General features: G+C 39.9%; 1 protein-coding gene across 1 annotated transcript in view; it reads left to right on the top strand.

The window, feature by feature from the left end:
- The first annotated feature begins 14,263 nt into the window (after nucleotides 1-14,263).
- Nucleotides 14,264-25,565, top strand: part of LOC133445596 (coiled-coil domain-containing protein 138-like) — a 29,649-nt gene continuing 18,347 nt past the window's right edge. The window contains exons 1-10 of the mRNA XM_061722920.1: nucleotides 14,264-14,289; nucleotides 15,662-15,762; nucleotides 16,145-16,305; nucleotides 16,517-16,654; nucleotides 17,093-17,212; nucleotides 19,089-19,166; nucleotides 19,403-19,522; nucleotides 20,385-20,537; nucleotides 20,697-20,813; nucleotides 25,269-25,455. Of these exons, the coding sequence (XP_061578904.1) occupies nucleotides 14,264-14,289; nucleotides 15,662-15,762; nucleotides 16,145-16,305; nucleotides 16,517-16,654; nucleotides 17,093-17,212; nucleotides 19,089-19,166; nucleotides 19,403-19,522; nucleotides 20,385-20,537; nucleotides 20,697-20,813; nucleotides 25,269-25,455 (1,201 nt within the window). The remainder of the gene's footprint in view (nucleotides 14,290-15,661; nucleotides 15,763-16,144; nucleotides 16,306-16,516; nucleotides 16,655-17,092; nucleotides 17,213-19,088; nucleotides 19,167-19,402; nucleotides 19,523-20,384; nucleotides 20,538-20,696; nucleotides 20,814-25,268; nucleotides 25,456-25,565) is intronic.

Here is a 25,565-nt window from a genome sequence, read left to right as displayed (position 1 = left end):
TCCACACACGCACACACCCAGACGGCTTTCCTCTCCTTGACAGGAACAACCCTCCAACACTCTCGCTGTCAGCTCCCCCTGTGAGTTTGTCAGCTGTCATTAACTTACCAAAGTTCCAGCAGGCCAGGCGGCTTCCCCTTGTTCCCACCCCCCTCATAGGTGACTCTCCCCAGGGGTCCATGCTGGAAATGTCAACTTCTCTGTGAGGAACATCCATCCTGTCAACGCAGATGTCCAGAAGTCATAGAAACATTAAGTACATGAAAATCTACATGACAAAAGAATGTTTTATATGTGTAGTACACATGTTTTTAGTGTAGTTGTACCACTTTGAGAGTGTTTTTGTAGCCATTTACATGATGTTTTGCATTGTAGATGCAAACTATGAATACGAAATGCAGATTCAGTCTTTATGAGTGCGTGTATGTGTGTGTATGTATGCTGGGGAACAGCATGTGTGGAATGTGTGTGTGATATAAAGGCTCTCTCCTCGTGACACAATGGTGTCTTTGACAGCCGGGAGAAGGGAAGGCTTTGTTTGGTGACACCACACAGTGTTGTGAATGCTCGACATAGCTGCCATTCCTCTCTCTGTGTCGTCTGCCAGGCCACTGGCTTATCAGGGATTCCTCTGCTTTCTCTCTGCCCACGCACACTCCTCGCATATATGTGTGTGTGCCTGTATGTGTAACCGAGGGAAAGAGTTTGTGATGCAGAGTAGTTAACTCGAAGGAAAATGCTAATAAGCTTCGGAGGAGAACGGGCCCACTGTTGGGTTACATATCCCTCCTCAAGTGGACCAATTTGGCTGCCTGATTTTCAAACAGTCTCAAGTAGTTAGCTGGTATGGGTTAGTTTAAACAAAACGGATGTGTAATTTGTTATTATAAAAGTGATGATAAGCACAAGAAATTACAATGATGGTCACAACAGCAGCTCCATGTTTTCTAATGAAAACAAAATACCTTTTTGCACCTGCAACACAGATATTTAGAAGAAGTACATCTTAAATCAGTCAGTGCAAAGTCCAAAAATGTGTTACACAGCAGGGGAATCAAAACCATTTTGTTAATATTACACATGTTCACATCCTGCTCCCAAAATAGAGCTGACTCCTTAGTGCATTGACTTGTTGTTCCAGCACATTCTGCAAATGCATCATTGAATTCAGATCTGGAGAATGAGGAGGCTCTAGGATTTACTCCTTCAACTCTATGTCACTTTCCTCAAATCTTTCCTGAAACATTTTTGCAGCACCATGAAGTAACCTGCTAAAACGACGCCATTGCTACCAGGGAATACAATTTCCATGAAGAGCTGTAAGTCATTTTGTGTAGGTTGGTGTGTCACAGCAGCGTCTATGTGAAATCCAAGAGTTTTCCTGCCTTGAGCATCACATTTCCACTATTGATTTGGCTTCCTCCTGCAGTACATCCTGCTGTTGTCTCCTCCAGACTAGTTTGTGCTACAGTAGCTCTACTGTTCGACAGTAGTCACTCCCCACTTCCAGCTATGAACCCTTTTCCCCCATGACCCTGCAGCCAGTTCACAAGTTGCCCTTCCTGGGACCACTTTCATTAGGAAGTAACCACTGTAACCATTCACCTTTTGCTCTTGTTTTTGCCCAACTGTTTTTTTATTTCCATAAAACCTGAGTGATATTTTCCAAGTTATGTGACAAAGCCATGTTTTGTTTAGAGTTTAAAGTCCTAAGAACATTGACAATAGATGTGTTTAACATTTTTTTTACCATTTCTTTATTTGTCATTATTTTTACTTGAAAAAAAGGACACAGGCAAGACATGAAGCCTCATGGAGTCATTAGGAGTTTTTAAATTGGATCCCGTTATTTTCACATAATTTTCACACAGGAACAGTGAATTCACAACTTTTGGATTTATCATGCAACTATTGATTGGTAAGCCAATAAGTGTTCCTGTTGCACATGTCACATCCTGCCTTATTTGGAGCCAGTTGCATCCATTGAAAACCTTTTCATTATTTTTTAGGATCATATGGATCTGTTGGAGCCTATGCTCCTGGGGTGTTTCTATTGAACTGTATTTTCCAAATGACTGTGATTTACACAAAATGTCTTGAAATTTTCTTTTTTTAAACACAAAAAAGAAGAACAATTCGACTTCGAAGAAGATAGACAGAAACATCTTTAGTTTTGGACAAATTATTACAACTGCTGCTATCGCTGTTATGAAAATGGTCAACAGAAGAAGGTCGGCAGATGATCATTTAAATGGTCATTCGGTCTGGTCATCTGACTATCTGACTACTGAATGCACATGTTCTTTTATCAAACATTGAGTGATTATACTGTAGTGATGTGATTGCCAAACTGTTTTAGCTGTTTTTTTATGTCTCTTTTGTTGATGTTGTTCAATGTTGTTGAATGTGTAACTGATGTGGACCTGCTGCCTTCTTGGCCAGGACCCCCTTGCAAAAGAGATTTTAATCTCAATGGGATTATTCCTGGATAAATAAAGGTTAAATAAAAAAAATAAAACATTTGACCGACTACATTCCTACAGTAATGATTGAGATGTGCAAATGCAAGAAAAGAGGTTCCATTGCACTTTTGTGCTAAACAGGACTAATGAAATGTCTGAAAAACCACCTCATGAAAGCATAAAAAGGTTTTTGCGATATTTTCGTTTTTTTTTTTTTCAAATTCCTTTTTTCAGGTTTGCAATTCTGTTATAGTGATTGGACATTGAGTTTTTTTATATTTAGCTTTGATACTCCTGCAGCCTCAGTCCCTTGCATTTAGGTACTCCACACCCAGCTCACGACCAACAAATAACTAAATAATTATGCTCCCCATATCACCCAAACGATCATCTCAGCTGTTCGTTTATGGTTATATAACTCTGGTTTGAGTGGCTTTTTAAACCAAACATAAATGACTGATCTTGAAAAAAGCCCTCTACAGCTCATCAGAACTTATATTTTCTCAATATGCAGCTCTTTGCAGGAAGGGAGACATCCAGGAAACAGTGAAGCTGGGCGTGAAATCAGGGCCCGGGTCATGGATGACACATATTTCTTTATTCTTCACTTTTCATATGCACAATGGAGAACAGTGTACTTGACACAGATTCACTTATGGAGCAACTGTTTTGGCAGACGAGAATGCCAAGGCTAAAGGACTCTATGGTACATCAAATGCTTACACAGTATAAGCACAGATGCTTCTAAGAACACAGTGAAGAGATCATGTCATCTGTCACAGAGCTATATGGTTTCTTTGGTACGGCATGTCTGCCATCACCAGCCTTGTTCAACTTTAGGGATCCAATGCACACTTCAGCAGCTGCGGCTTTTTACTTATTTCTGAACAAAATGTGTAAAAACAAATATATGAAACTTAATTTTTAAGAGTTAATGGAGAAACTGTAGTGTCTATGCAAACCTGATCTTGGGCTGTTTGTTACAAAGTTTATATTTTCTTCCTTTCCATCCACTGATCCCTTTCTTTCATCATCCTGTTCGTCTCAACACTACACTACAACGTTACTGAAAAGCTTAGTCTTTTCTCTGGTCTCAGTAATGCTAACACAATATTTTTCAAGATGCTTTAACTCCAGCTTACGTATGGTGCCCACATGTGCAAGAGTGTGTAATTCTGGGCACATTAACTCATGGACACACAAAACACATACTTAGAAACAGCTGTTTCTGTGTATTTTCAGTGCCAGTGTGTTTTTTATTTTTATTTTTTTTCCCCAGTTTGATGTGTTTATATAACATTTAATGACCCCTGCAAAGTCTTGCCAACACAGCACATCAAATCTTCATAGCTGGAGGTTTGCTTGGTTTTGTCATTTTGAGTTACGACCTCAGTTCCAAAATCGTTGGAATACGGTGTAAAATGTATATAAATAGAGAATGCTATGATTTACATATCTCATGAAACCATTTTCTAAACACAGAAAACAGATCATTTGTCCAAGCTGAGCAAATTTGGCTGACCTTTTCAATTAACAACAGCCGTATCTAAGAACTGCTGGAGGTTTGGAGGAGGGACCCTGTCCTGTTCTTGTCTATTTTGATCAGCTGTCTTTGTCAGATTCTTTTTTCATCATGTGCCAAATGTTTATCTTTTTTTGGTGAATGGTCTTTACTACTGACTGGTCAGTTTAGCACCCAGACCCTTTTACTTGAGGCCATGCTTTTCTAATGAATGAATGCAGCGTGCTATTGAGGATTGTCTTCTGGGAGTTGTTTTTGCTTTAAAGTCTTTGCACGCCTTTCAGCATTAATGTGTCATTTCCAGATATGCTAGCTGTCCATTCCATGGTCATTAATGCGACATCAGAGATGCAGACTCTTGAAATGAGCACTGATATCAAACTGGATGGACTGTCTCCTCCTTAGAGGATGTGAAATCCATGCTTACCAAAATACTTTTTCACATGCTAGAGTTCAAACCCATATTTTTGATAGACTGGAAGTATTCCTGAGAAGATACTGTGATTTCCATTACAGTTTTAAATTTCGTACCACCTAAAGACGCCTCTTAATGAGCATCTAACACTGATTTTTTTAAATGTATCATTTTATTTCTATTTTAGATCCACAATTTTTGTTGTCCATGTCCCAGGTTTTATGAAAGTGAGATAATATTTTCATGAAATGGTAAAATTACTCTCTTTTAGCATCATAGGAGTTCATGGGCATTGCAAAATCATGCCAGTGTTTTTATTCACATATTACAGAATGTTTCACTTTCTTTGGAATTTAAGTTGTTCAAATATATAATTTTTTTCTGATTTATCTATACCTGGATTTTCAGTTAATTGTGTTTTTATTACTAATATGAACAAGTGTCCACTTTAGATTGATATAGGAAAGCTTTGTGTGGCACCAGGCTTGCACACTGATTCCTGGGATCTCTGGAGGGGATGAGAGAAGCCCTCGACCATCTGCACTTCGGTGAGTCATTGCAGTTTCTGCAAAACATAAGCTGAACAATAAATATGAAATATTATAAATAGAAAAATATATGTAATATACACAAACAGAGTAGAACAATATTTCACCCTGAAACAGCCCCATTTAGTAATTGTATGGTATTTAACAAGCCAAACAACATATTTAGGGAAAGAACCATTGCCTCCCGAGCTGTGGAGTCTCAGAAAACCCCAACGACAGATAAGAGAAGCTTTCAGTAAAAACAGTATTCTGTAAAAACCACAGGTGTCCAGAAAGGACAGCAGGAATTTGGATAGCATACAGATAGCGTTTATAGAGCGTTTATATAGTTTAACCAGTTGATGAGTCATAACAAGTAGTTTGATGTCAAAAAAAGCCATTTTGCAGTTGAAAAACATGATCTCCGGTTCAACGTGAAAGAAAACTGGGATGTTTCAAAGTGTACAAATCTTTTATCATGATGTGTTACAGAGGATAAGTACAGTGTCAAGTTTGAGGCCATGCTTCTCGTGGTTTAAGATTTGAGCAGAACCTGCGGTGACTTTGTTACCAGGAAACGCCTTTGAATTCCCTGTGATGTCATCTATGATCTCATGGAGAATACCATGCTGATATGTTGTTCTATTTAACTGTTTATGTCATGTGACCTCAGAATGAACTTGAGTTTGTTGTCCACTGCAGTTTGTTTCGTCAACTTTCAAGTGTTTCCAAGAAGAGAAGGTCGAGGCCTGAATCATCTGGTGAACTCCAGCGCAGCGTTCATGGTGACTAGCATATTATAACCAAAATGGCATAGAGGGTATCGTATCACATGACTTCACTATTACATGAAATTTCAGTTTGTGATTGTGTCACAGTTCTGCATTATTAATGGACGCAACCTCCTCAACTGTCCTCTTCACCAAAGAGTCATTCATATTCATTTCTAGCCTTGGTCATGCTACATTTTTGAACTGAACTATTTGACAAGTGACACAGTAAATACAAGTATTGTCAAAAATAAATAATATGACAACCAATATATATATATATATCCTTATTATAGCACAGGATCTTTTTCCTGCCTTTGTGTTTTTTAAAACCCACAGCTGACACAAAAAGAGATAAGGCCATCATGCCTGGGATGAATTCATGCATTTAGGCTTGGATTTGTCTCAAAAAGAAACCAAACCCAAAACAGCAAGCAGCTACAAGTTTGTAAACTCAAACACAAATGAAGCAGCTTACATAAACTTTAGAATCAAATATGTGTTTTTTTTACAAGAATGTTCTCCAACTTCTAACCTGATTCTGACATTTCTGCCAAAGAAAGTCAAAAAGTAAACCTTTTTTGGTGATCCAACATTCATCTTAACTCACAAACCAGGATTTCCAGGTTTCAATCAATTATCAGAATCAGAAATACTTTATTAATCCGTATAGGGGAACATTTCTTGACAATAAAAGCAAATCTGCTGACATTGTTGTCCTTTATACAATCGTCTCAATTTTTTTTTTAAGCTTTTCTTTTTTTAAACACCACTAAAATTGAGTTAAGCGCCATCCTCAGTGGTTGGCAATGGGAGGTTGAGTTATTCTTGTCACTTTCCCAACACAATGCCTTTAGGGAACAATTAGGCACCTTTTTATGTCTTATATTTTGTTGCAGCTTATTTCATCACACTCCTCTTCTGCTCCTCCCTCTGAGACTAAAAAAGTACAGATGTGCGCACACACACACACACAAAGACACGATAATGTAAAGTCGCATGGTCCATTAACTCTTCCAGTCTCCCAGGAGCTTCCTTCAGTTCAATTGCAACCATTCCATGAGGCTCATCGGCACTGCTGTGGGAATAATATTAACAAAAAAAGAATTAGCCTTTCCAGTGGCCTCTTTCTCTGTCCTTCAACACATGTGCGTTGGATTTCAGATCATATTCATGTATTTCCTTGCGTCTGTGCATGTTTTTGGATGTATGCACTTGTGTTGTCCCTTTTTGCATGGTTTACCTTCCTCCTATAAGGTTCATCAGCTGTACTGTATGCGTGTCTAAGTGGGCTGTGTGTGTGTATACTTTAGATTGTATAGTCAAATGGGAATGTTTCTGTAAGGTGTGTTTGCAAGCATGCCCTGTTCATGTTTGTGCATTCATGTATGAGTGTGTTTTGCATTGGCAGAGGCGCTGCTCCCACGTCCCTGAGAATGAGGCCAATCAGATCGGACAGACAGTTTATTTCCAAATACTAGCGTCTGGCCTGCTGCCTCACACACATTCCATTACTTCCAGACAGACTTTCAGAAGCAGGAATCAAAAGGCATTGGCGTTGTTAAAACATGACATTCCCAAAAAAGGGCTGCTGGGCCCTGAGACTACCCAGAAACATCCCACATGACTCAACTCTGCAGGAATTACAGCATCGTCAGGGTCGATGATGAAGGTCCTCTCATAGATATAGTCCCTCTCAAGTGCCCTCCTTTCCTCTCTATTTCTGTACTTCTGCCTCTGTTTCGTCATGGTTTCTCATTTATTAGACACTCTTAATGACAAAATCAAAACATTCGGATCATAGTATCACTCTTGACAGAGATCTGTCAAACACCAGGCCAATGTGCAGGCCATGCAAGGAAAGATGGGTTTATTGTGTAGGTTTAAACTCGAGGAGTGAATGTGAATGGTTTTGCGTAAGCATTCAATCCAAAGTTTCCTCATTAATTGTCACAAAGGCCTTCGTGATTGGAAGGAGAGAGGCAATTGAACTTTGAAATTAGATTTGAGGCTTCTCTCTTACTGTTTGGCTGGGGGGACATGATTGCATCCACTACGATCCGCTGCAGAATTACATTCTTAATTTGAAGCCAGACCAAAAAGGTGGGAAACTGGTGTGTTAAATTTCACTGAGACCTGTGCAAAAGAAATGGGTGCCGATTGTTCTCATAAACATATTTAAACCCAGAACTGAAGTTTTTATCTTGCAAACATGTATGGAAAGAAACAAAGAAATAATAGAGAGTAGGTTGGAAATAGGCTTTTTTTAATTTATTTTTTTTATGCAGAATGAGTTTAAGAGGATGTTTAGAACCAGCACTTGTTATACAATTATATATATTTAAAATTAAAATGGCACATATACAAAATACATGCATTAAAGGTGTCTTTTTCATCCTTTTTCTTTTTTTCTTTTTGTTTTATCATCACATCTGATGAAATATGTCTTGATGGATAAAAAATGATCCATATAAAACCAGATTATGAAAAATGTGGGTGTCTCTATATCCCCATGAATAACCCTGGTGTCCACACACTCACTCGCACACACACTAGATGAACATTGTGTGTTTTGTGAGTGGGAGTTAAGGTCAAACTTCACTATCACGGCTTGTGTCAATGTATTCAGCTCCAAAAAGAGGCTGACCAAGGCAGCCATCAATTCAACAGTGGGTCGATTCATCCTACCAGCAAGTCGGCCTATTAGAGAGGGGGGCTTTGACGCAGCTTAAGTGACCATTTCAACGTTTAACAGGGGTCCATCAGCTTCCAGTGACGTCCGGTGCCTTCTTGTGATGTTGTTCAGGCATCACTTTGGGGTAGGGTTGATTCAAAGGGTCATAAATAGAAAATTATAATAGAGGGAGGAGAACGACTGGACCCATATTCATAGGTGCAAAGTCAATGTTCTTATCAGATACAGTGTTGTTAATTAAAAAGTAAAATGCATGAGTAAAATGGAGGCCATTACAATTGAAGCACATTTAATGAAATCATTAAATAACTAATGACATTATTAGGTTGGTATTGTTGCAAAAGTCCCTCCAAATCCTGTTCGTTTCACTAAAGTCGTCCGTAAGCTCTACAACTTTGTGCCATCATCTCATTTTGCAGTCACACTAACAGCTTTGTTCAACTAAATTCACAAACTCGCACCCACATTTGTGTAAAACCTGGAATCCTCATAATAATCTGGAAAGAGAGAAGTTACAACACCAAGGAGATTAGGCAGAAAGAGAGGAAGAAATTAAAATATCCGCCGTTCCACACCGCCGAGTTGAGCAGTATTGCCATGAGAATAATAATACTTCCTTAATACCCTTAATGCTCTGCCATGTTTTATCCAGTGTTATTCTCATCCACTTTACTAAAGTCACTTAATTCCATTTATATTTCAGCACCCTAATAATTAGACAAATCTAAATGTCTGAATCAACTACGAAACCATTGAATAATTAAAACATTTTCACACATTTCCATTGCCAAAAAAGTGGATTTTAAGGCCTTTTCCCTGAAGAGCATTCATGCTCCCAGATTCCTAGAGCACGGAAAGCCTTTTACAGCGCATAAGGGGTAAATATTAAAATATTCATGTGTCAATTAAACCTGTGGAAATTAATCTAATAAATATAATCCGACAAGCTATTACAGGCTCTTAAACAGCTGAAGTTATTATGAGGATAAATCCTTGGGTCCTTTGGTGGTAATGCTGACTGCCTGAGTTTGACTCCTGGAAATCTGAAGCACCTGAAATCCTTCTTCAGCTGAAGTAATATGAAAAAAAATTGACAGGTGCACTGCTTTAGTTTCAGTGTGTTCGGTGCAAAAGTTCAGAATTACATCTTCAACTTTGTTTTTATTCTTTTCGTCTGAATTATATTGCTTTGTTCGAAATTTCTGCCCCAGCGCTTTTTCTCCTTCATTTATCCCGAAGGACACAGTTTTGCAAGGCCCAGACAGAAATAAACTTGTATGGGTTCAGACATGCTGGAAGAGTGTGCCTGCCACTGTCTGGTGGCCGGGCAACACAATGCTCAGTTTTGGACCGCCTGTAAAAGTAAAATAAATTGGGAACACTCTGGGCCAAACACCAGAAATAAAAGGCATAATGTTCCAGATAAATGGAACTGGGGGGGAAAAGCAAAGACAGGAATTCAAGTGTATTATCAGATCTGCAGCCATGCAATGCAGACGTTGAACTAAGACAAAGCTCAGTTTACTCAGGTACTGTCATGATTTCACCAGTTCTGTTATGCCATATTAGAGTGAATTTGGTTTTCCAGGCCAGTTCAAAATAAGAAAGAAGATCCAGAACATTCTGAATGGGGTTTTGATCTTATCTTAACAGTCCAACTTCCAGTGTTCCTTTGCATCGATGTAACTCTCAGGTCACTATTAGGTGTATATATACTTATTATGGAGAAGCTGGTAAAATTGCTTTGCATTCCCAGGGACCTGATATCTTGTCTCGGCCTCACAGGCCTTGTAATTGTTCTGGGTCCAGCCCCTGAACTGCAGAGCCGTCTTTACAGCTTGCATTAGCATACATAATACTGCTCTGCGGACTCAAAGAGTCATGCCAATTGAAAAGCAATCATTTTCACAGCGGAGCACTGCCACCGCCACTTTAATTGAGTGCGAGAGTACTTGAATGTGTATGTGCATGGCATCATGAGACCGGAGATAATTGGTTGTGCAATACAACATACAAAATATGCTGTTGATTCAATGATTGGGGCTGATTACTATTGTCTAATTGTGTCCCATGGGTAGGAACATGTGTTTGTGCCGTTTGTCAGAAAACGGGAGGTGCAGACAGTAATTGCCAGACCCCCTCCCTTTTAAGTGTTAGTGCTTTATCTATTAAAAAAAAACATTTTTTAAACACACGCGTACACATAAACACATACAGATACAGATAGGACACAGATGAATATACACCACAATAACTGTTAAAGCTTCATGGCGCAAGCATGGGCCTTGAGGGCCCATAAAAGATATTACAATAAAGAGCAGAATTACACTTCATAAAAATGCCCCACTGTTTAGTGGCAATCAGGCATAATTATAAGTATCTTGTGCTTTGCTTGGATTGCTTTTGTCATATTACAGAGTCAATAAACAGAGACATGGCTGCATTATCCATGCCCACAATGCCATATTCCTTATAAACGTGTGGACGCATGGTTTTTGTTTTCAACTGCTATTTTACCTTGAATATTTATAGAAGAACAAATGATTGTTTATTTGCTTTTTTGTATAGATAAAATTAAGGTACATACAACATTTACTGTGGCTTTTTTTTTAATTTACTTTAGTGTCTTTACAGATAACTTCCTGCCTGATCAGAATTCCAACTGTAAACCCACAAAAAGTCTGTGCAATCATTCTACATTGTCTCTTTTTGTCTTAAATGGTCAGAATTACTCCTGTGAGGAACATCTACGACCAATTAATGTTAACAGAGCAGCGATTTCCGTACAAAGTGGACAAAGCAAAAAGCCTTCATTAATGTGCTGGCTGGCTCATTTCTTTCAGTGTCAAGTAAAAGCCTGCTGGGAAAAAAGTGACTGAATCCTGAAAATGTGTGTTAATGGCAGTGGCTGCTAATTAGCCAAATAGAGAGAGGGGGCATTAATCTTAAATGGTAATTGTAGACCATCCAAGTATTGAGCATACTTGGCACTGCCTGACAAACCTTAAGGCAAACTGTTAAGTTGGGGGTCAAAAGGAGATGCAAGGTGTGGTGTATCTTTACAGCACAAAGGTCTATTTCAGTATCTTTGTTTTAGTCAGCAGCTTGGTTTGAATTTGAAGTAAGTTTGGTGTGTAGTATTTTTGATTTTCCCACAGCTTTTTTGTTAATGTTGACTTAATTCTCCGAGTAGTTTGTATGAACTTGAAATGTATGATCTGAATGTTATTGTTGGATCATTATCGGGATTTATGAGGGGTGTTTACTTTAAACATGTGTATCAGCGTCCAGCTAATAGAAGACATTAAGAATATTTGAATGTAATTGTGGAAACCTACGTCACCAGTTTCACTGGGTTAAAGGACATGATGAAGTTTTAATAATGTCAAGCCACACAAAGACTTTAAATTGTGAACCGTAAGGCTCTTGTGTTCGATGAAATACTGCCGCCCACTGGCTCATTGGTGTAACTACACCGCAGCGCACTTCGCTGCAGGGTTAAAAACTGACCTCAAGACATTCAAATTAATCTGTAACAAGATTAAAGTTCCTATTTTGTAAATTAAGTCCGATTAAGCTTTTTAAACGAGCTAACGTAGCAATTTGTGAATGTTTATGGCTAAAAGAAAGAAATAAGTGGGGAATTAATTAAAACTCAATTGTTTGGAAGGAGTTGCCAAGGCAACGAGATTTTTGTTTTAAAGGCAGAGTTTATAGGCCTTAAAGAAGACGGAATAACGAAGTTAGGTTTCATTGTGTGTATATATATATATATATATATATATATATATATATATATATATATATATATATATATATATATATATACATACACACACACACACACACAAGGGGTGTAACGCCTTTTATTTGCCCCTCAGTAGATAAGGTGAGAGCGCCACTTAAAGTAAACCAGTGACTTAATTTGAAAAGTTTTACCGGAACCTCTTTTTTTTTTATTTACGGAAAGTTTGAAAGACAAACTGTAGATTTTAGTTTCTTTTGTCGCTATGAACCACCGGTCAAAGGGTACCGATGTAACTAAAACAGTGGAAAAGCTGATGCAGAAATATCTGGAGCGAAGGAAACAGGTTTGACATTAACAATAACTTAAATTAGGTTATTTCACTTTGTATCTCTCTCAGAGTCCCCACCCCACCCGATGAATGAACGAACATTTTCTCTGTTTTCTAACCATGTCATAGGTAATGTTGATATTTGACAAACCGAGCTTGATCTGTTTTTTTTCTGGTTAGTTGAACTGTAGGCTACAGTTAAAAAGTTCTTAGCTCTTTAATGTAAATCTTATTCCTCGTCCGTACTAGCACTGAAGTTAGTTTTTGAATCACAGCTATCTGCAGAAGCCAAAAGGGTCATTCCGCTGTATTTTTTTTATTTTTATTTTACTTATTTATTAATTAACACTTAGACTAATGTAGATTCCCCAGCAAGAACCCAAAACATTTAGATTGGCCAGACCAGGATTGCATCAGCACACCTGATCTTAATTAATGGTCATCATGAGCCTGTCACCTGTTAAGGCTGATTTATGGTTCCGCGTTCGATTTAACCTAATATAATACATCCATGGTTTTAACCTTAACGCGGAACCATAGGCTTACACGTCTGTTAATGACGCAGCTACGTTATCAGGGTGTTGAAACAGGAGGAACGTGTAAAAGATGCAGGACATCGCAGCCCTCGAGGACCAGGGTTTCCCACCCTTCCCTCAGATTGGAAAGAAAAGTATGAGTAAAAGAATGCTCAACCCTTCTGTCTGCACCACTTTCAATCAAGGCACATAGAGAGTAATGAACAACATCTCTCTTAATCTCTCTCTAAATCTTTTGGGTCTTAATACCACCTATTTGGATCCTATATATCTATATATCCTATATTGGGTCTTTTATTTACACACACACACACACACACACATACACACACACACACACACACACACATATATATCTATATATATATATATATATATATATATATATATATATATATATATATATATATATATATTAATAATAAGCTTTATTAAGGACACATGGTCCATAGCACAACAGACAAAGGCTACAATATATATATATATATATATATATATATATATATATATATTATGTATGTATGTGATGGAAAATTTTGCCTTGGCCACTTGATTAAACCAAAACTGCAGAGAGCAGCAAAATATAGCCTTGGCCCAAGAGTGTACAGGCTGGTAGTCTGCTCAAAAAAATGATTAACTGACCGTAAAGATGTTTTTATCTATTCGAATCATAAGAATGAATCATCCCTTATGCCTTAAAATCAGTATACTTCCTTTGTTTCATTGTCATTCTGCATTGAGACGCCTGATGTATGTTCTGACCCTTTTGCATGCAACAGTTTAATTAAATCTACTGAAATCTGGATCATCTCTCAAGTCTTATTCTTGGTAACTTAGACACTCAGTTTCAGTCCAGTTATTCACCTAGTTGGAAAGAACGTATTAAAGAGCATTTAATATTTTTTTTCCACAACAATATATTACAGTGTATAGACCATACCATTTATAAAAAAAAAAAAAAGCACCCAAAACTACCATAGGTGAAACAAAGTGCTGCACATGGGTCAGTACTAAGAACTATTACACTTAAAAAAAAAAGAGAGCTGAGCTGAGAACAATTTAGATTTAACACAATAATAATGATTAAAACGCCTTGGATCAAATAAAGAAACTGAGTCTGAGTTTGAAAGCCAAAGAATAAAAAGGGGTTTTAAGATGGGTTTTAAAAATGGACAGTGAAGGATCCTCCTGAATGTGTAAGGGCGGGTTATGCCACAGTTGGGGAGCTTCCTCCGAGACCTCGGTACATGCAGGAGCAGCATGTCAACCGACCTGAGTGACCGAGGGTGAGTAGGGGTGAAGAAACTCAAGGCAGGTAAGGTGGGGCAAGATCATTTATACATTTAAATACAAACATAAGGATTTTAAAAGTGAACTCTTTACAACACAGGCAGCCAGTGGAGTGAAGCCAGGACAGGTGATGTGCTCTCTTTTAGGAGTACCAGTTAAAAGTCGTGCGCAGCACTCTGACATAAGATTAATTTTGATCATTCATACTAAGTTGTATGGTTTTCATATCCTGATTCTATTTGTATTCTTATTTTTACATACATACATACATACATACATACATACATACATACATATATATATATATATATATATATATATATATATATATATATATATATATATATATATATATATATACATATGTGTTTTGTAGTCCTTTTTTAAATTTTATTTTTATATCCCAGATCTGCCTTTTATCATGATTTTTCTTTCGTGCTGTCTGACCATTTCTCTTAGTTGTTTTTTTTTTTTTTTTTTAATTTGTACAAATTGAGGATAAAGGCTTCATAAATCTCAAACTGTGTTTTATATATTCTTTACAATCTAGGATATAATTGTATCTACTTTTCAACAGTCCACATTTTGTTGTTTTAGAACAGGGCACGATTTAAGGTGGCCTTGACACAATAAAATGTGGTGGATTGGCCCTTTAGCCCTCTAGCAAATGTGTGAATGTGAATCAGAAACTCTTTAAATCTTCCTGTCTGAGTCTTCCTGTCTATAGTTGCTATGGCAGAAGCATCACAAAAAAACACAATCAACACCATTGCAATTTGTGTTGAAATGTACTTTTAACTAATTGTTTTTTTCTTAAAATGAGTCATTGTTCCCTTTTTTTGGTGTTTAGGTACCACCCCTGCCATCGTCAGATGACTTTGACTTTGAGCCCAGTGATGGTGAGTGGGCCTGCTCGTCACAGAAACTTCAGATGAAACACTGCCCGGCCAAGGAAATGAGTCACTAATTTGTTATTGGACCACTTTTAGCGTCCATTTTCACATATTCATGGTGCTGTTCCAATAAGATAATACCCACCCCTTTTTTTCCCTTTGTTAACATCTTGAATTGATGGACCAATATTTGAACGAATTTATGAAATCTTTATCTGTCAAATTCCAGGACATATAAGTTATAGTTTTTATAGGGAAACATAAGTCTTATGTTACTCTGTTTATCTGTTTAGAAGCTGTACAAAGGCATCCCGTCCACGGGTCCAGACATCCAGCTAATGAACTGAAAAGCTACAATGAAGCATTACGTGAGCTCTTTGAAGCAGTTACTAACTGTCCTGACCAGTAAGTGACCAGTGAAGCAGTTCCTGCACATTCGACATGAGAGTTATACCATTTTTGCCATCTTTTAAAGGTTTGGTATTGACGGTAGTCTGCATAGCAGCAATGAGGAAGTGAGTGCAGACTCTTCAGAAATACCACTTCAGGACTCTCAGGTGCTGATCACAGAAACAGGTGAGTAATTGTGTCAGAGCAGGCGACTGCTTACACTTTCTAGGACAGAAGACCTGGCGACTCACCATCTCAGGTCACAAGATGAGAGGCTAAAAGTATTTTAAGGTATCTACACACCTAAAAAAAAACAAAGGTATCTACATCGTAAGGGAAGAAATCAGATGACATATTTGGTTGTTTGAAGAATCTAAACAATTTAAAAATACACTATTTAGGTTCTTCCAGGGCCACTTTACCATTAATCCTTGATTTTCACAGTTCTTGACATGTATTTGCTCCCTTTTGTTATTTCTGACATTCTTTGAAGCTACATCAGTTTAAAAAAAAAAATAATAAAGTAGTTAGGTATGTAAGCCAATTTTCTTTGCCCCTGTCTATCCAGATGTGACTTTGCCTTGGTCTCTGGATGGGAATTGTGAGTTTCATGAAATGAACCAAGAGAGAGAGTCACAGTGGGCCGGTCTGTTCCCTGACTCATGTGGCTCCTCTTCCTTGCTAGTAAAGGTTTACCAAGAAATGATGATCATCTACAAACAGCTGAAGGTGAGAGAAAGATGTGGAAATAATGAGCAGTAATTAATACATTATTGACAAGATACATCCATTAGATACAAGAGCAGGTTCTATTGTAATATGGAATTATGCATCCACATTAATGCTCACACTTTAAGAGCTGAGGTGTTTTGTTCGTTTCTTCGTATTAGAAACGATGAGAAAGAATGTCATTTGTTAAACCTTGCATGTGCAAATTCAGGCAGAGAGGCAAAGCCAGCAGCAGAGGGAGAGGTTGTTGCAGGAACGAGAGAGGAGGCTGAAACAACAGGAGGAGGCTTTTGGAAGGTTGGCGGGACTGGAGGAGATGGTTCACTCTCGCATACTGGCTATAGAGGAGGTCAGACATCTTTCTATGGTTCACCAAGCAAAGACTGGGTCTTATATTTCTTTCTCATACTGTAGTCCCTCTACCTCCTGATCTGGTGCTCCAGATGGCGAGTTATAGAGAGCCATCTGGGAAGTTTTAATGGGCTCTAGATATGAACATGCATCTTCAAAAATATACTTTTTTGATGAACCATCTTTCTGTCACAGGATAGCTTTCACGAATTGGATTTTATGAAGGGCCTTTCATTAAATAAAATCAATCTCACAAGAGCAGAACTGCATTTGTGATCAAAGAAGGACATCTCATCCTTCCAAAGGAGAGTAATTACAGACTCTAAATAGAAGTTTAATTCAACACAGTAACTTGCTGAAATACTGATTATATTGCTATAATATTGATGGACAAGTATTTGTTTGTGTGACTAGCCTCTTTACCTTGTCGCTCCAGAAACACCAGCAAGACCTGATGGAGCAGCGGCATCTTCTACAAGAAAAGAACAAGGAGAACAAAAGGCTCAAATCCAACTTTGACACCATTAAAGAGTTGAATGACAACATGAGGAAACAGGTCTGCAGGTCGTTTTCTGTTTTACAACATACTCATATGAGCATCTTAATTAATGCTAACTTGTTAATGTAGGATGGTGGGGTGTAGAATTCAAAATGAGGAAGATGGCAACATCCTGCTAAACCTGAGGAGTGAGGGGCTTGATCCACAGGAGGGCACCACAACACAACATTCTTGCGTGTACAAGTTTAACATACTAGAATGCCCTTTCCGAGGTTTGAAACGTATAATTTTATTCTTTTCACTGTATAAACGGTAATGATAAAAGATGAAAGAAATACTAAATCATTTTTATTTCATAAAGTTATGGAAATAGAATAGTTGCTTCTAACTTGACAGAAGTCCCCTCTTAATATCTGAATTAATTGGACATATTTATAAATGACTCTGCAAGAGGTCTCACGATATAAAGGGCCCTGTGAAAGTATTTCAGTAACACTTTTGGATTATATTTAAAAGACTACTGAAAACAGTCCAAATTCGACTCATGATATTTGGAATACCTTCTAATGCTATTATTAAAAAAAAAGAAGAACTGAATGTGAATGTTTTTTAGTTTTATTTTTTTCTTCAAAGAAAATGACAATAATACAAATAATAGTTACTTACATGTTCAGTTCTTTTTTTTAAATCTTCTTTTCTATCAATTGTTTCTCATTTTAAAAGATTTAGCATATTCTAAGTGGTTTGCATGTAGGCAAAAAACATGTTTTGATTCCAGACTGTAGGAAACAAAAAGTGGAAAATAAATCATAGGGTGTTAATAAGATATCAAGGGTCTTTTTTTTATTTATTATTATTATCATTTTACTAGAATGAAAAGCATGCCAGCCAGCCAGCCAGCCAGCCAGCCAGCCAGCTAGCTATAATTATACCAAAGAGCGCCAGAAAACTCTCTGATCCTATGATATGATTATTAAATGTTTGGCCACAGCTTCCGACAGCATGTGTGGAGTAAACTTTTACTGATCATAAAATCATTCCTGCAATCTTACCCACACATGGAGATGCTTTTACAGCTGTGAAGCTGTGAGACTGCTCAAGAAAAACGGAGAGATGGATGCTGAAACGTCTGGAGCTGTGCTGAATGAAAACATTGTCCGGCATGCTTAATGTTTTAGGAGTTGAGGGCAAAGGCTTAAGTTTAAGAAGACAACGGTTTGAGGCGGTCCTTTGAGAAAACACAGGAATTCCTTCAGAAGAAGTCAGCAAATGTCTTAGTGCGACCGAATCAAAAGTCCAGGCATGGACTAGGGGTTAGCCTCTCTGGAGAGACCTGAAAAAAATAAATAAAACTGTACACTGATGCTCCCTATTCAGCTTGGCTGAGCTTTAATGATTTTGCCAAAAAAAAAGAACTGGAGACTCATAAAACAAATGTGCCAAGCTTGTAGGGTTATTGCCCGGATGATTGATGATTGAAAGGCTGCTTTCGCTGTCGACGGTGCTTTTAAAGAAGTACTGAGGCCTATTAAAATTTTTAAAAGATGATATTTTAGTTAGTTTCTGTTTGACTCTGCAACATCACCATGGGCACAATATCTTAAGAAAACACACTTCTTTTTCCTCTGACATTGTTGTGGATTGTGTTGGGATTGATGAAAAAAAATCTATATGTTTAGGATGAGTGAAATCTAAAATGTGAAAAACTTAAAACATTCCTCACATGTTCCATATGTGCAGTCAGTACAACAATGTTCAAGGTTTTATTTATAGGTCTGTTGGGAACACTGAGAGCTTTAACATCTGCTGAATTAATCTGGTTCACTTTTACATCCAGAACCTAAACCCAGATTTATACAGATGGAAATGAATTGATTTTATAACCCCTGGCTTTGTGTGACAGATTTATATTTTATTGCTTTTGAATCAACAGTTGACTGAGATCAGTGAACAAAATAAGAGGCTGGAGAGCCGGTCGAAGAGGTTGCAAGCTCGACTCGAGAACCTTCAGGTAATGATGTGTTTATTGATTAACAGAGGAAGGTTTGTAGTTTCTATAAGGACACTTTTAATAGCTTACATTCTGGTAATCTGCATTTAGCATTACAGTGATGATCTGAGGCAACCAACAATTAATATGATTTACAGTACTCCTTTAGATTTGTTTTTCAACATGTAATGCATATCAGGGAAATTATGTATGTAATGTATCAGATATTAATTTTTTTATCTGTTGACATCTTCTAGAGGAAGTACCAGCAATACACAACTTTAAGAGCCTGTCAAATGGGGAATGGTATCGGTACAGTTTGCATTAAACCTCACATAAAAGAGAAAACCTTTGCCTCAGGAAAACCCAGTAACAAGGTACTGCAGCAACACCAGCACTTATCCATGCTAGTAGTAGTAGTAGTAGTAGTAGTAGTAGTAGTAGTAGTAGTAGTAGTAGTAGTAGTAGTAGTAGTAGTAGTAGTAGTAGTAGTAGTAGTAGTAGTAGTAGTAGTAGTAGTAGTAGTAGTAGTAGTAGTAGTAGTAGTAGTAGTAGTAGTAGTAGTAGTAGTAGTAGTAGTAGTAGTAGTAGTAGTAGTAGTAGTAGTAGTAGTAGTAGTAGTAGTAGTAGTAGTAGTAGTAGTAGTAGTAGTAGTAGTAGTAGTAGTAGTAGTAGTAGTAGTAGTAGTAGTAGTAGTAGTAGTAGTAGTAGTAGTAGTAGTAGTAGTAGTAGTAGTAGTAGTAGTAGTAGTAGTAGTAGTAGTAGTAGTAGTAGTAGTAGTAGTAGTAGTAGTAGTAGTAGTAGTAGTAGTAGTAGTAGTAGTAGTAGTAGTAGTAGTAGTAGTAGTAGTAGTAGTAGTAGTAGTAGTAGTAGTAGTAGTAGTAGTAGTAGTAGTAGTAGTAGTAGTAGTAGTAGTAGTAGTAGTAGTAGTAGTAGTAGTAGTAGTAGTAGGAACCACTCTGTGTGTGTTTGACACAGTTGGGATGGTAAAAAAAATAAATGGATTTACTCTCTATCACTGTTGCTGATGAGGAATATACAAAGCTGTCTTCATTTGGAGAACATTACTTGGTACCATGAGTGCATTATTTTTTTAACTGTGAAATAAATCCCTCATATGAAGTCTTAGTATTATTTTTATCTTTTCCTAAAATGAACTTTTTTCAGCCCAGGGCAGATGCAGGTGTTCACTTTAATAATGTTAGATCCTTTTTCATAATTTACTCCTTTTCCCTTCAGGGCAGCTTGAGTACCATCCAGCTAAAGCTCCTGGAGCTTCTTCTGGAATGGGTACTTGATGGACAGATGTTCTCTGTAGGAGCAGGAAATGAAATGAAAGATGCAGCCCAGCATTTGCCCCCGGAGGTTGTACTTGATGAGAGATGTCTGAAGGTAACGTGTTCACTGCAGCTTCACTGTGATCTTTGGACTTCTTTACAAGCGTATTCCAAAATAAAGTGTTTTTGTTGCCAATAAAAATTAACAGATGATGAGAGATTGATAAAGTTTGATTGAGGAAGTGGTCTTAAATTAGTTTTGCTTTTGTTTTAGGCTCTGCCATTATTAGCTGATCAGCTTCACGATGCTCCTCAAATGGAGCCTAACCTTCTCCTCCACCTCCTCCGCCTCATTTACTGGGCCCTGAGACACTTGGAAAATAGCAAACAGGTGAGGATCAGGCTTATTTTTTTTCTGTGAGTAGCCTGTTTTGTTAAACTTAATTCAGATTCTCTTGGAGCAGAATCAGAACACTTGCCCTAAGAGAAATCGGTGTTCCACTGGAAAAATTGAGTTTTCACAACATTGTGCACAAAAATCCAAACACCGCAGATACATAAAACCTGCATGCATTTCAGAAAGAGTGCTGAAGAAAAAGCTGAAGTCATCCCTTGGAGGTCACGGCTGGATGGTTGGCAGGCCTGACTTCAAGCAAGCGTTTGCAGTAGCTCTGGATCAGACCTGCACAGCAACAGGTCGGCTTTACAGAACTGCCTCAGCTCAGACACATTTGTAGGATGTTTGGTGTGAAGAGCTCTTTTGAGGTCAGTCCACAGCATTTCTGTGGGATTATGGTCTGGGCTCTGACCTGAGAACATCAAAGGGTGGATTTTCTTTTTCTGGGGCCATTTTTAGGGGGGGGGGGGGGGGTTACTTCAATGTCACTGGACAACCACCCTGACATAATTCTGTGAGACAATTCAGTAAATTTGGCCCAGGCCCTGCAGCAGTGAAAAAAGCCCAAATTATCATGCTACCTCCACCATACCTCACCATATGGGTGATGTTTTAATGTAGTAAATTGTGTCCTTTTTTGTGACACACAGAGTTCTGAGTATTCTCCCTGAACAATTCAACTTTTCCATCCTCAGCCCACAAAACAATTTCCGAGTCGGGGAGCCAGTTCCAGTGATGTCTTTAACCCTTTAGCTGTTAGTCATCTTTATTGTTTTTTTGTTTTTTTTTTACATTTTAAAGAAAGAAAGGAAAGAAAACTCATTTAGGATTCTGCTTTGCCTTTAGAATCATCTTGGCTGGTTTCCAACTTCTTGGAAGAGAACTGACAGTAATCAAATCCAATTATCGAAACTGTGTCTAGCTGTGGACTGACAGAATCCTAAACGCTTTGAAAAAATACTTTATATTCCCTTCAAGCCTTATGCAAATCAGCTACCCTTGACCATGTGTCTTCAAAGATCTCCTCTTTCACATCTGCGAATGCTTGTAATGGACAGCAAACTTACAGTGTGTTTCATCAGTCAGCTCCAACTCAAACCTATTTATTTTCATATTAGTTATTATTTCACTATATTGCTTTTTATCAGTGTAAACGTTTTTTTCGTCTGTTGCTGTGATTTAATTTAAGATCAGATCACTTTTTATTGCAGATTATTGTAGGAATGTGGTTAATTCCAAGGGGATACCCATACTTTTTCTTCCAACTGTATTTCTGCTCCTACCATGGCAGATAGTAAAGTGTAAAGCTCCTGTCAGGTTCAATCTTGAGTTCAGAGAAGTTTGGTTTTCTCAAGTCCCCAGCTTGTCTTTGTGTTGAACTGCATGGACATTAGAACAAGCTGTTCCTTTTTTGTGGTTCTGAAAAGGATGTGCATCTGCTATTATCCGGCAGATATCAAACGCTGCCTCGGCAGTTGCTTGTTCAAGAGGTGAGGGGGTGAAATCATCTTTCCGCTCTTGCTCAACCCCGCTTTGGAGGCTAATATTGTAGTTTACGTACCGTTATGAAGGCCAGATACCAGTCTTGCATCCTTAACCCTTCTCCGTGTTGTTTTTACCTCACAAGCTCTGTCACGGATTAGGCTCTGGCCCTCCATGGGCGATCCCGAGCCACAGCCTCAAGCTTCCAAGATGTAGTCCTCTCCTGCAGTCCTGCAGCAGGAAACTTGGCCCCACCATGTTTGCATGTCATGTCTGCTCAGTGACATGTTTGATGTTGAACTAGAAAAACATGCTCACTTATTGCTGCAATATGTGCTCATTGTTAAAAGTCACCCTAAACTGGGCCACAATCCATAAAGGACTAAGAAAGATGATTTATGGTCAAAGGGTCTTAATGAAACGGGAGAGGAGGATAGTAAATGAACAGGGATTTCAGTGTGTTTGAAAACCACCGGGTCGCGTCGCTGGGCGGGGGCCGAGTGCCCCTGCGGATGTGGGGACTCCGTGACCCTTGGGGTGTCCGCCGGGGTGGCCTCGGGGGGGGGGTGGGGCCGGGTCCGGAGATCGGGCCTCCCCTGACCGGGGGGTGCACGGGCGGGCGCGGCGGCGGGGTGGCGCCATTCCCAGGTATCTATGTCTTATGTTGTCAGTATGAATGGGAGGATGTTGGACCGTTTCCCCCTCCGTCTGGGGGCTCCGGCGGCTCCGGGGGCGCCCGTGGAGGTACGGTGGGGCCCTGGCCCGGCTCGGGGGGCCGGCCCCCGTCTACTGGATGGCCGGTGGGGGGACGCGGGTGTCTTATCAGGGCCAGCTTTGCTGGTCCTGCCTCCTGGCTTCGGCCTCCGCTCCCCCTCTTGCCCCCCCTACACGATTCATACGCACATAGGCGAAAGGCGGGGGGTCCGGGTCGTGGGGGGCACTGTCCCGCGTGGCCCGGCACTCCCCGCCTCACGGTTTTAACAGCAAATTAGACACTGCACATTCAACACTTTATAAATACACTTGACAAGGACACGTAGTTCGGGAGGGGGGGGGGTCGGTGTCAATCGATACTTGGCCCTCCCTCCTCCCTGTTTTTATGGCATTAATCACATGCACTCAACACAAGGGGCGGGAGGGGGTCCCACATCACCCGCGTTCCCTCACCGGCCTGGGCCTCGGACGGGTGGGTCGGGTTACCCGGGCCTGGCGGGGCCCGCCGTGCAGCCTGGGGTGCCTTCTGGCGGTGCTGGACCCCCCCGGGGAGGGGGAAACGGTGCGTGATTGTATGTCTGTGTCGGTGAGAATGCGGTATGGAAGGGTCCTGCCATGGAGGATTTGAGCCTCCATTGGCAGGACATCAAAAACTTAATAATTTATCAATATTATATTATACAAAGATGGTTATTATTATTATTATTATTATTAGTATTATTATTATTATTATTATGTATAGTATATTATATTATTATTAGTATAGGTATCGGATAGGCGAATGGATGAATGAATGGGATGCCTGGGTCTGGGGCCCTCCGTTGTCGGGCCTGCGCGGGTGTCGCCTTGTTGGGGGGTTCCCTCTCTCCGGGCCCGTCTCCGGTCCCCCCCGCTGCCTCTACGGCGGGGCGCCCCTCTGGTCTTGGAGGGCCACTTTCGTGGGGGACGGGTGCGCCTGCCCGCGTCGGCGGCCGGGGCGGCTCTGTCTCTCCGGGCAGGCTGGCCCCCTGCCGGGTGGGGGTCGTTGGTCTGAAGGGTGAGGGCCTCCTGGCCGCGTGTCCGGCCCGGACCGGGTGGCCGGGGATTGCCTGGGTCGCGGTCCGCCGCCGCGGGATCCCTGGCTGCTTCTTTCGGCGCCGTGGGGGCCCCGCCCGCGGGCCCCCTCGGCCGCCGCCGGGCGGGGGGGGGGCCTCGCAGGCGGTGGGTTGCCTCCCTCCTACTTCTCCCCTCTGTGGGGTTTGCCGGTGGCCTGGGTTCCGGGCTCTTCCTTGTCGGCCTCTGGTCTCGCGGGTGGCGGGGTCGCTCCCCCCCCTCCCCCACTATAGATACACTTCAGGTGGAGCTTTGTTTGGTTTATTACACACACACACACACACACACACACACACACACACACACACACACACACACACACATACACACACACACATACACACATATAGTCATTTAGTCACATGCACACACACACACACACACACACACACACACACGCATGATCATATACATACACACACACACACACCTAGACATACACACTGGCTTGTTCACCTGCATGCTGGCTCTCTAGTTTTTGGGTTTAGGTAGCGGTAGCGATAGCTTAGCTCAGACTGCGATCAGATCTCAAGATTTAGGTCGATTGCTGTTCGTGTTTTGGTTGGCTCCGTGCCGGTTTCGTGCTTTGTTTGTGGTTTTTTGTTGCAGATTTCCAGTGCTTGACGTGTGTCTCCGTGTGTTCCTGCTTCCTGGATTGGCAGTGGATGTCGTCACCCCCCCCCCCCACCCCCTCCCCCCCCCAAAAATAAAAAAAAAAAAAAAAAAAAAAAACACTGGGTTTGTATGTGTATATTTATGTATGTGTACGCATATGTGTGCGTATATATATGTATATATTACATATAGTAATAATGCACATATATACACTTTTGGTTTCTACCGTCATGGTATCAATCAATAATATGTGTGCAGACAAGGTAAAAAAAAAAAAAAAGAAAACCACCGGGTCTCCCTCATTTCAGATAAACACAACCGGAAAACTGTTGTTTCCTGCACTGTTTTATTGGCACCGCTGGTAATATGGCAGAGACGCTTGTCGGCTCCCTGTCAGCTGACCTTGCATTTTATTCAGTGGCTTGTCAGTCACATTTTTGACAGTTTTTTTTTGGAGAAATGAAAAAGGACCCAATGTAATCATCAGTTACAATTTTCTGCAATTACCAGAGCCTTTAAGTGTATGTTTATTTGTACTTGGCACAGCAAGCATCACTCCCTGCCACCCTGCGGCGGATTGGAGAGGGATTGTCAAAGCCGGCGGTACTGCCATGCAAAGATCCAGACTTTTTTCTTTCCTGCACTGAAGCAGCTGGAGGAATCATTTCCCAGAAGGCTTGTCCTCACACACGTATCCTTTCCAACCTCATCATCCTTCTGACCACCACCCAAGGTATTTGCTAAAACACACACTATTTGAATATCAATGCCATTCTATCCTAAAACTTGAAGGAGCCATGAAGTCATGACAGGTTACTACTTTTAGTGGTGATAATTATAGCA

The sequence above is a fragment of the Cololabis saira genome, chromosome 6 (assembly GCF_033807715.1).
Source record: "Cololabis saira isolate AMF1-May2022 chromosome 6, fColSai1.1, whole genome shotgun sequence".
In the NCBI taxonomy this organism is placed as follows: domain Eukaryota; kingdom Metazoa; phylum Chordata; class Actinopteri; order Beloniformes; family Belonidae; genus Cololabis; species Cololabis saira.
Note: the sequence above shows the minus strand (reverse complement) of the source record. Positions and strands in the feature narration are given on the sequence as shown.